The 12,364-nt window shown below is 36.9% G+C and overlaps 1 protein-coding gene across 13 annotated transcripts in view; it reads right to left on the bottom strand.

Annotated features, from left to right (window-relative positions):
* The window catches only part of OSBPL6 (oxysterol binding protein like 6), a 218,228-nt gene that overhangs the window by 23,946 nt on the left and 181,918 nt on the right, over positions 1-12,364 (bottom strand). For 9 of the 13 annotated variants that reach the window (XM_063095497.1, XM_063095555.1, XM_063095572.1 and 6 more), the window contains 2 exons: positions 7,432-7,565; positions 6,658-6,681 (listed from right to left, as the gene is read on the bottom strand). In XM_063095497.1, coding sequence (XP_062951567.1) covers positions 6,658-6,681; positions 7,432-7,565 — 158 coding nt within the window. The remainder of the gene's footprint in view (positions 1-6,657; positions 6,682-7,431; positions 7,566-12,364) is intronic. The other 4 variants (XM_063095537.1, XM_063095563.1, XM_063095580.1 and 1 more) reach the window with 1 other exon arrangement.

Here is a 12,364-nt window from a genome sequence, read left to right as displayed (position 1 = left end):
TCAGTATGCTCAGTCCCCTTGCCATGTGATGCCCTGCGCTACCCCAAGACTGCAGAACTCCCATCCCCATCCCCTTCAACCAAGAAGGCCTTCACCAGAAGCTGATCCAATGCCAGCACCATGCTCTTGGACTTGCCAGCCTTCATAACTGTAAGAAGTAAATTCCACTTTTATATAAATTGCCCGGTTTCAGATATTCTGTCACAAACAACAGAAAACGGACTAAGACAGGTGAAAATTTACCTTAGACTTTGTGAGACTCTGGCATGAACATTTTAATAAATGGAATAGTGAGTTCTGGGAAGAAGACATAGAAGCCTGGTGGCTGGAGAAGGATATGAAACATATGGCAAGATGGAATTGCGATAAATTTAAATTCTTTGGATAAAAGTAAAACTAGCTTAAAACGAGTAAGAAAATGAGTACAGAAACTCAAAATTAGATCAAAAACTAAATAGAGGGTATTTCTTAAAAATCACCTTACTTTTTCAATTAAGAAGATACCATCATAGTATATTTGAAAATGCAAAAAATATAAAAATATTAAATCACTTCTGAAAAGAAATTAAAGACGACACAGTAAGAGATGGAAAGACATTCTTTGTTCGTGGATTGGAAGAATCAATGAAGTAAAAATATTCATACTACTCAAAGCCATCTATAGATTTAATGTGATGTTTCATCAAAATACCAATGACATTCTTCACAGAAACAGAAAAAGCAATCCTAACATTCACATGGAACAACAAAAGACTCTAACCAGCCAAAGCAATCCTGAGCAAAAAAAGTAAAGCCGGAGGCATTACACTGCTTGACTTCAAACTATATTACAAATCTGTAGCAACAAAAACAGCATGGTACTGGCATAAAAACAGACACATGGACCAATGGAACAGAAGAGAGAACTCCAAAATCAACTCACATATTTATAGTCAACTGATCTTTGACAAAGGTACCAGGAACATACATTGGGGAAAAGACAGCCTCTTCAATAAATGGTGCTGGGAAAACTGGATATCCATTTGTAAGAGAATGAAACTTGATCCTTACCTCTCACCATATACCAAAATCAACTAAAAATGTATTAGAGACTTAAACGTAAAGCCTGAAACTTTAAAATTCCTAGAAGAAAACATGGTGGAAACGCTCCAGGATTCAGGACTGGGCAATGACTTTATGAATAACACCCCAAAACCACAGGCAACAAAAGAAAAAATAAACAAATGGGATTATATCAAACTAAAAAGCTTCTGCACAGCAAAGGAAATAATCATTAGAGTGAAAAGACATCTGAGAGAATGGGAGAAAATATTTGCAAAATACCCGTCTGGCAAGGGATTAATATACAGAATATACAAAGAGCTCAGACAATTTTACAGCAAAAAAACAAATAATCCAATTAAAAATAGGCAAAAGAGCTGAATTGACTTTTCTCAAAGGAAGACATACAAATGGCCAACAGGTATATGAAAAAATGCTCAATATCACTAATCATCAGGGAAATGCAAATCAAACCCACTTTGAGATATCACCTCATGCCAATCAGACTAGCTATTATAAAAAAGAATAACAAATGCTGGCAAGGATATGGAGAAAGAGGAACTCTCCTGCACTGTTGGTGGGACTGTAAATTAGTACAGCCATTATGGATAACAGTATGGAGGTTCCTTAAACAACTACAGACAGAACTTCTGTATGATCCAGCAATCCCACTACTAGGGATGTATCCAGAGGATTGGAAAACATCAGGTTGAAGGGATACTTGCACTCCCATGTTTATTGCAGCTCTATTTACAATAGCTAGGATATTTCCAACCTAAATGTCCATTGATAGATGACTGGATAAGGAAATTGTGGTATATATACACAAAGGAATAATACTCAGCCATAAAAAAGAACAAAATCCTACCATTTGCAGCAACATGGATGAGCCTGGAGAAAATTATTCTAAGTGGAACAACCCAGATACAGAAAGAGAAATACCACATGTTCTCACTCATAACCAGGAGCTGAATCCATAAATAAACAAATGAAAAATAAAGAGAGACAGAGAGAAAGAACGAAACAAAAATCACAGTAATACATTGAACTTTTAGAAAACTGGAGGTGGAAAGGGGGAGGGAAGGGGGAGAGGGAGGGGAGCTAATGAGGAATTAATTGGTCAATGGACACAGAATGATTGAGTATTGTAATGATGAATAAGCTAACTATACTGATCAGACCACCACACATTGTACACAATTATTGAAAATCAACATCATATCCCACATGTACATATATAAAAAAAAATTCATACCCTACTACCCAACTGTTGATAGTTTGGTCTATCTCTTTCTAGCTTTTGACCTATGCACTTTCATATTATTTAATGGGTGGATAGTTTAGATCCTGTATCTGCCAATTATTCTTCGCACATAAGCATTTACTTTATGCTCCAAACTCTTCATAAACATAGTTGCATAATAAGAAATTATTTCCTATTATTAGGCACTTATTAAAAAAACCCAAAATAATGAAAAAAAAGAAAGGAAATATTAGGCACTTATGTTGTTACTGATTTTTACCAGTGTAAATAATGCTGCCATGAACACTTATGTGCATAATTGTTTCTATATTCAGCATTACTTCTTTAGACTATCAGTCATGGACTTACAGGGTCAGTGAGAAAAAAACTTTTTAAGGCTTTTAATAAAAAACATTGCCAAATTTATACTTGCTGGATAGCTAAAAAAAAAAGACGTAAAGGATTCTATGAAGAATATCTTCATACACAACAAATTTGGCCAAGACTCAGGGAACTGTGGAATTCAGGAACAAAAAATACGCTTGGAACTTTTATCCCATCACAGAATACTTGTTTCAGGTAAGTGCAATGTTGTGGACAGGAAGAATGACAGACACTATGACTAGGATTTTAAATTTTGCTACTATGTGCCTTAAGCCAATTTTTTACTTACATTTTCATACATACTACATTTCATTGATTCTAAAATGCAAATTTCCCCCCACATGTTGCACCTCTGAAGCACTGTGTCTGGTTTTTTCTTTTTCTTTTTTCTTAGTTACGGACAAAACGATGGTGCACCTAGCAAGTGATGGCAGACTGATTTAATGAAATAGAATTCTAGCTGGAGTAGATGAATCATATGATGTGGCTCACATTTACACCGACCTGGAAATCAAACTAGTAACAGTGATAAAGTGCAATGTATTGAAGATAAACTCAAATATAGTTGAATCTTTTATTATTATGGTAATCTGGGGTGACGAGGTCACCTTAGTCTATTACATACTATTTGATTTCGGTGTTCAGCATACTACATTAAATGGGATGTGAAATTACAGCTGGTGTGAAATAAAGTTCTTTATAAGAGATAGATACCACATAAAATATCCTGTCCTATAAGCTTAAGTCCAACATCTATACAGCCTCTCAGGTGTGAAAGTTAAGTTTCATGAGAGTAAAATAACAAAAATTATGTATGTGTTTGTGTACATATAGGTCTGGAAGTAATATTACCTTAGAAGAGAAACTCATTAGACAGTGCAGCCTTGCAAAATTTTACTTACTTAAAGCAGGCGACAATTTATGCTGAGCATACAGTGAAGAATGATAATTTCATATGCATATTTTATATGCTATGTGCCTTCTAAAAGGATGATGGAATTTGCTGAGCGGACATCCTTAAAATCCTTATTGAAAAGCATCACTTTAATCATTAGATATATATTAAATAGGACTTATATCAAATAATATAAGCATTAAAAATGTTAGACTACTTAAGAAGTTATTTAAATACAGTTTCTCTCCCTCCTCTCTCTGAGGGGAGATCTGGCTTGGAAGACTGTCATGAGAAGAATATCTGGGGGTTTAACTGATGACACTTGAATATGGACCAAAGATGTCTTTAGGCTACCTAAAATCTCACTATAATGTGAAGTTATCCTAATATAAAAACATACTCAGAACATGGAGAACAACTGTCTCAGTGTACTCAAGCTAGGCAGTATTTGTTCATTTCTGAAGTGCTGTGTTACATGAGGGAGAGTGAAAATACAGTTAGCCAACCAGAACAGCTACATCAGTCAATTGTTTCCCACCTTCGATATCTCCTCATTTGCTGGTTCTTCCCCTCATGATATAAACATGCTGAGATGACTGCCGAATTCCAGGGTTGACTTTCAGCCCATACATTATATTACTTGCTGCTAAATCATATGCTGTTAACCTTTTCCTTTTTGAGACTATTAGAACTATACCCTTGATCTCACTGGTCATTGCTTCTAAATTCTCTGGCTGCTTTCCCTGGGTCTTCATCAAAGGATCCTCTTTCTTAGCCTGTCTTTTAAATACTAATGTTCTCTATGGCAGCGCCAGCACCACTGACCCTCTTTTATTCTGACTGAAGATACAATCATCAACATCTGTGACTTCACTGAAAGGATATCCTGGGTTATCCACATCTTTCTCTCCAGCCTAGATCTCTCTCCTGAGCTCCAGGTCTGTATATCTAATTGACTATTGGATGTCCCACAGCCTACTCAATGTCCATAACAATTACTCAGCATATACCCCCCCAAAACTAGTTCCTCTTACACTCCCTCTCTTGGGGAAGAGAACAATCTATATACCCAGTTATTCAAGTAAACACCTGGACTTGTCCTGGCTTTGTCTTTTTGTCCCTCTCTAACATTCAGCTGGTCTCCAAGCCATGCTGATTCTCTCCCTCAGAGTCTTTGAAACCTATTCCCCGCTTTCTACCAACGCTGGCACTTCTTTAGGTCAGGAGTATTATCTCACTATCATGGATAGTGATTCACTAGAAAGTAGTGAACCATCCATAACCTTAAATGCCAAGCAAAGGCTGCAGTGATCTCCAAAAGAAAGTCCTGACTCAGAGGTGTTGGGAACAGATGGCCCAGTGTGAGGGTATGGACAAATATGAAAATGTGAACACAGCCAAAACACTGTGAGAATACACAATTGCAAGCACTGAACTCTCTAGAGAATAGGGTGTAATGGTCTTTCTAGTTCCAAATTATTTTCACATCTTTTGAGGATAAAATTAAGCTTTGTGGTTAAAAAAACTAAATATAACACACCAAACAACCCAACTGATGGAGTTTGGATGTGTTGTCCCCTCCAAAACTCATGTGGAAATTTGATCTCCAATGTGGCAGTGTTGGAAACTGATTGAGTCATGGGGGCAGATCCCTCATGAATGCATTAATGCTCTCCCTGGAGGAGGGGGGATTAATGAGTGAGTTCTTGCTCCATTAGTTCCCACAAGAGCTGGTTGTTTAAAGGACCCTGGCACCTCTCTCTCTCTCTTGCTTCCTCTCACCATGTGATCTGCTTGTACCCACCGGCTCCCTGCCTGAGGCCCATGCCAGATGCAACTGTCCCAGAATCGTAAGCCAAATAAACCTCTTTTCCTTATAAATTACCCAGTCTCAGGTAATTCTGTTATAGCAACACAAAATGGACTAAAACACTAGCAAAGATCTATTCAGTCTCTAACTTTAGATGCATACAAGTATGTTTTGACAAGAGAGGGAAATATTTTAACCAAGGGATGTGCAGTTGATATAATTTTGCTTTATTTTACTTTGGGTTATCATGAGGTCCTTCCTGATGAGCAGCTGCTGTCTACTCAGGCCCAATTCAAGGCCTGATTCCTCCCCAAAGCCTGACCTGTGGCTTTGCTCTCAGCTCATGGATCTCTCATTCCTCTGAACAACCAAACCCTGGAACTCTGTACCACCCATGCAATACTCTGAATGGACTACAGTGTGGTCCATTTAACTGTTTCCTGAGTAAATACTGCTGATTTCACTAATCATGCGCTTTCCAGGAATATCATGAGCTTCTTGGGAATATGGCCAGAACTCCTTTATCCTGGTGTTCCACACCTTGCACAATACGTAGTATATAGTCAGTTGAATGAAATACAATCAATAAATAAACAAATTAATAGTTGTTTTAGAATTTCTCTTCATAATCATTTCTAGTCTCACCTGAAGCCCAAACCTAGATTTCCACTGACCATTCTCTGTGTTACCAACAAACACATAAATATAAGTGAGCAGAAACCAACAGATGTTCTGATTTCTCTCAGTATAAGATAGATTTATATCACTAAGTCTCCATCATTAAAAGCATCTGAAAGAAACATTGCAACATTTAGGGGGACAAGAGTGCATTTTACATGTTTACAAGATGATATCTGCTTGTTACTTGACCGTTACTTTGATCTTTCTGATTCAAAACACTTTTAGAATAATGATTTGGAAGATCAATTAACGTCAACTGAGTGTTCAAAAGATACAAGACATGAGAAGAGTCCAGGGAAAGCCATCAGAGTGTTCTTATGAATAAAGCCATCTGCAGACTGGAAGGACTGTTTTCACTTTTAATGCTCATACCCTTGAAGCCCCTGATTTTGCACTGCAAGCAGCATATGCACCTCAGCTGGCAGTGTTTTATGGTGAATGCAGAAAGTGTGGCCCAGATAACAGCACCGTGACATGAAGCTTAACACTGAAAATATGCTGACAGTTCAGGTACATAAAACGTGGTGATAGAGTTAAGTTTAATTTTTTGGGACTGAGGGAAACTATTCAAGCAGGATCTGATGCACATGGAGAACCACTTACCCAGGATTTGCTTGCTCCTTCGCTCTGATCCAAGGCACCAGGAAGTGAACGATATCTTATATAAATACCAAGTTCTCACACAAATCATATAAGAACATTGAATTCTCAAAGGAATTAAAATAAGCACATTTACAGACTAACTGAAGAAAATAATTACTTCAGAGGAAGTACTCAGTGTAAAAAAGCATAAGCACAGCTTAAAAATTTTTTATCAGTAATTTCAACTTTGATATACATAGGCTCAACTGTATTACACATACTGAAATATAAAAGTCTAGCTTTAGAAAGTATCTTAGGAAGAAAATCCCAACAGTACAAACTGGAAAACAAAAATGGGTAACAGTATTGGTGATTTTCAACAGAATAAAATGCATTGAAAGTGGGAGAAAATATTAAGTGTGAAAGATTTAGTAGATTTTGTTCTATTTATATTGGACTGAATATATTCTGAAACATATTCTAGATGTGTGAATCGTATAAATGCATGATTCCTTTTTAAAACCAGGGGCTACCTTATAAATGACTTCAGAGAAGAATTAAGTACCCAGTGAGCCAAAATAAAAATAATATGCTTGCAAACAAGCTTGGTTTATTTTCACTCTTACCTTGACATTTTGGGGAAGAAAAGTAATGAAATCTAATACTGACACTGCAATGTCTTGGGTGAACGTCAGAGGCATGTGCCATCCCCATGACTGGCTGCCTCCACACCTATCTTTTGCCTTGCAGGGCTGGGAATGTGTCATGCACATGGAAACAAACACTCTCATTTACCTGAGACAGTGACTGTCGGAGCCGTGCCATCTGCGTGCTGTGGCCTTTATTGTGATCCTGCTCAGAAACCATCTGCTTCAGCTTCTCTTTCTCTATAGCTATGCTATTAAATGCAGACTTCAAAAGAGAATGCACTAGTTGGAGAGAAAAGTGAGAAACAAATATCAAATGTATTCACAAAGAATATACAAAATTATAAACTTCACAAGACTTTAACTCATACACAGACATTTTCTGAAAAGGCTGTGTTACAGTCTAATTAACAATCAACCTTAAAATGGAATCTATTAGAATATCTATACTCAAAAACAATATGGCAATTGTAATTAATCTGGGTGAAAATTCTGGTGTTTCATACCAGACAAGCCAATAAAGATTTGGAAGTAGCATATAAAATACCAATATCAATTCTAAATATCGATACTTAGAAATTAGTTTATAATACCTAGAAGAGAGTAAGTTTTACTTGCTATATTTGATAATAGTTGAGCAGTTCTATGCAGCATGAAATCTCATGCAAATCATTTCAAACTATCCAAAAATGATTTCCCAAAAGCATGCCCCCCAAAAAGAGCATTTTATAAGTTTTGCCAACATAAAACAGGCAGCTGATCTAGAAGTTCTGACTAGTTCTCTTGGAGGTAGGAAATGATTTGGTCTTAAGAATAGCACTTACATTACTTTCTCAGCTAGGAATCTCTTGAAGTCAAAAGTGCTTTGATTTAAAAGCAGCAATAAAGACAACACCCCTCCCATTTCCCACATACTTAACAACTTACACTACTAAAATTTGAGGCAGTCTTTAATTTTGAACAACAGAAAGGGTGAATTTCCAAATCCTGTCTTTATACTAAGAGTCACTATAATATGTAAAGTCTTCTAAAATCGGTACCTCCTCACTTGAGAAAGGTTATTTTTAAAAGAAGTAGAAAATTTTAGCACAAAATATATGGCCTAACTTAAAGGGGAAAAACAGTAGGATCACAAAGGGCTTCACAATCTATTGATTTATCTGATATAGTCTGTTATCATTAATAAAAGGTAATGACTTGATAGCTGGGTTATATAAACCTTACTGGTAATTCTAGAAGCAGACTCCTCACCCATTTTAAAATTCCTAATGCATTCAAAAGAGTTCAACCTACAGTCATAGAAAAGATCTTTTTTTCTAGAATAGAGAATCTGTGTGCCTGTTGAAATAAAAATATATAGTTTCAACAGAGCCTCTATGGAAAATGGTATGGAGGTTCCTCAAACAATTGCAGATAGATCTACCATACAACCCAGCTATCCCACTGCTGGGAATATACCCAGAGGAATGGAAATCATCAAGTCAAAGGTATACCTGTTCCCCAATGTTCATTGCAGCACTCTTTACAATAGCAAAGAGTTGGAACCAGCCCAAATGTCCATCATCAGATGAGTGGATACGGAAAATGTGGTACATCTACACAATGGAATACTACTCAGCTATAAAAACGAATGAAATACTGCCATTTGCAACAACATGGATGGACCTTGAGAGAATTGTATTAAGTGAAACAAGTCAGGCACAGAAAGAGAAATACCACATGTTCTCACTTATTGGTGGGAGCTAAAAATTAATATATAAATTCACACACACACACACACACAAACCGGAGGGGGGGAAGAAGATATAACAACCACAACTACTTGAAGTGGATACGACAAGCAAACAGAAAGGACATTATTGTCGGGGAGTGGGGGAGGGAGGTGGGAGGGAGGTTTTGGTGATGGGGAGCAATAATCAGCCACGATGTATATCGATAAAATAAAAATTAAAAAAAAATTTTTATTATGTATATTTAAGGTTTACAACATAATATAAGACACAGACATATTAAAATGCTTACTAGAATGCAACAAATTAACATATCCATCATCTCATTTAGTAATCCACCCCCGACCCCCATGGCAAGAACAACTATAATCTACTCACTTAGCAAAAATCCTTAATACAATACACTATTATTAACTACAGTACTCATGTTGTATGTTAGATTTTTTGACTCGTTCATTCTACGTATTTGCTACTTTGTATCCTTTGACCTATATCTCCCAATTTCCTCCACATATAAGTAAGATCATGCAACATTTTTCTGCCTGCGTCTGGTTTATTTCGCTTAACATAATGCCTTTCAATCCCATCCATGTGTGGCAAATGGCAGGATCGCCTCCTTTTTAAGGATGAGTAATATTCCATTGCTTATACATATACCACAGTTTCTTTATTCATTTGTCCATTAACGGACACCTAGGCTGTTTCCATATCTTGGCTACTATGAATAATGCTGCAATGAACATGGGAGAGCAGACAGAGGTGGTGATTTCATTTCCATTAGTTATATGCTCAGAAGAGTGATTGCTAGGTCATATGGTAGTTCTGTTTATTTCCTTAGAAATCTCCATACTGTTTTCCATAATGGCCACACCAATCTACATTCCCACCAACAGTGTACAAGGGTTCCCTTTTCTCCACACCCTCACCAACTGCTGTTGTCTTTTTTTTTTTTTTTGATAATAGCTATCATAATAGATAACTCACAGTGGTTTTGATTTGCATTTCCCTGATGATTAGTGATGTTGAGATCCTTTTCAGGTACCTGTTGGCCATTTTTATGCCATCTTTAGAGAAATATCTATTCAATTCTTTTAATTGGATTACATGTTTTCTTGCTATTGAGTTGCATGAGTTCTTAATAAATCTTGAATATTGGTCCCTATCTGATATATGGTTTGCAAATATTTTTTCCCAATCTGTAGGATGACTTTTCATTTTTATTGTTTCCTTTGCTGTGCAGAAGCTTTTAAATTTGATGTAGTCTCATTTACTTATTTTTTCTTTTATAGCCTGAGCTTTTGGTATGATATCCAAGAAAACATTGCCAAGGCCAAAGTCAAGGAGCTTTTACCCTATGTCTTCTTCTAGGAGTTTTATGGTTTCTGGTTATATGTTTAGGTCTTCTACTCATTTTGAGTTGATTTTTGTGTATGGTGTTAGATAAGTATCCAATTTCATTCTTTTGCATGTAGAAATCCAGTTTTCCCAGAATCACTTATTAAATAAACTGTCCTTTTCTTAATGCGTCTTTTTGGTGCCCTGTCTAAAATTAATTGACCATACTTGTATATGTTTATTTCTGAGCCTTCCATTCAGTTCCACTGATCTATGTGTCTGGGGCCTTCTTCAAATTTATACATCTTCCTTTAGCAGCTGTGCTGTACTCATACACTAAACTCACACATTTGTTGTCTCATTCTACCTGCTGCCCCACCCATCCCTCCCAACCCACAAAGTAAAAATGTACTGGCTATAAATCTATGCTATGATATAAACAAAATAATATTGCTCTAGTCTAATGACATAATTAGCATCCCGCTAAGCAATGCAATAAAAATGCACTAGGAGTAAAATGACAGGGGAGAAAGAGTTGGCCTTACAGAATTTCAATTGAGAAATCTACAGAAAAAAGGGGGTAAAATAATTTAGCTTAATTGTTTTAGGATTGTGTAATTAAAGAAATATCTAATAGCACATCTTTGCTGATGGTTTGAGATTATACATTTTTGCTGAGTTCAACATTCCCAGAGATGCTCTCAGTATGAGGGTACTTCAAAAGTTCATGGAAAGATTTGTATTATCTTTCAATTCTATTTTTCCACAAACTTTATGAAGTACCCTTGCATGTGCCACTTCTCTTCCTGAGCCACCAGGCCCTTGAGTATTAGGGAGAAACTTGAGATGTTACCTTTAAGAAACATTTTCAAGAACATTTTATAAATTATTACCAGCAGCCCCAGGGAAAATAAATGTAATTAATTCACAGTAAGGAGTTAGTGATTGAAAATACAATGTACAGTCATCTCTCCTGATATCTGCGTGGGATTGTTTCCAGGAATCCCTGCACATAATCCGAGATGCTCAAATCCCTTATATAAAATAGCACAGTATTTACATATAACCCACACATAGCCTCCTGTATACTTTAAATCATCTCTAGATTACTCATAATACCTAAGACAAATGCCTACACATCACTTCATTTATGTGGATTCAACAAAGTACTGGGCTGAAAGTAAAATAGTATAGCAATAAGGAGGGAATTAATTTGGAAGCCGACTCTTCTGTTAAGCACAGACAGGACTGCTTAGTCCACCTACCCTCTATTTATCCTGCTTCTTTTTTTATGATACCCTAATTCTCTGTGGGTGATAAACATTTAACTTACACAACAAACCTTACTGAAAAGTTAATATAAAAAAGAGACTCAAAGGTGGGCCACCTTCCCCTCCCTCAAATCTGAACTGTCCTAGATGCTTTCACCAGTAGGATACAGCGGAGGTGATGCTGCCTCAGCTCCAGAGCTGGCCTTGATGAGGATTAGCAGCTTCCACTCCCAGTCTCTTAAAGCCCTATACTACCATGGAGAGCAACAAGGGCACAGCCGCCCTGAAGACGTGCCAGGCATGTGAGGGAAGCCTTGGTCCTTCAGCCCAGCCCAGCCCAGCCACTGGCCAAAAGCCCCTGAGTAAGCCAGGTTAGTGATACGTGGTGCAGAAGCTTAGCTGCTTAGCTGAGGGCTGCCTGAATTCCTGACCTACAAACTGTAAAATACAGCAAATGAGTGTTGTTTAATAAAAAAAGAGAAAGACTCAAACAGAATCTATTTTTTTCCTTGCTAAGGATCAGAAATAAACATGTATTAAATGATAACTAAAAGACATTGAAAAAAAAAAGATGTTTGTGCATTAGTAGTTTGCTGGACTGCCTAAGATAACACTTTTTGTCTCCCCTTGCCCCCTAATACTTTCTTTATTCAGTACAAACTGTAAACCTGTGATGTGTGTTCTCCCAAGATGCAGGCCTCACATCCTGCTGCATTTTGTAAGCAGAACTCCAACCAGTAAATAA

The sequence above is a fragment of the Cynocephalus volans genome, chromosome 1 (genome assembly GCF_027409185.1).
Source record: "Cynocephalus volans isolate mCynVol1 chromosome 1, mCynVol1.pri, whole genome shotgun sequence".
Lineage (NCBI taxonomy): Eukaryota > Metazoa > Chordata > Mammalia > Dermoptera > Cynocephalidae > Cynocephalus > Cynocephalus volans.
The sequence above is the reverse complement of the archived record's forward strand: the minus strand, read 5'-3'. Positions and strand labels throughout refer to the sequence as shown.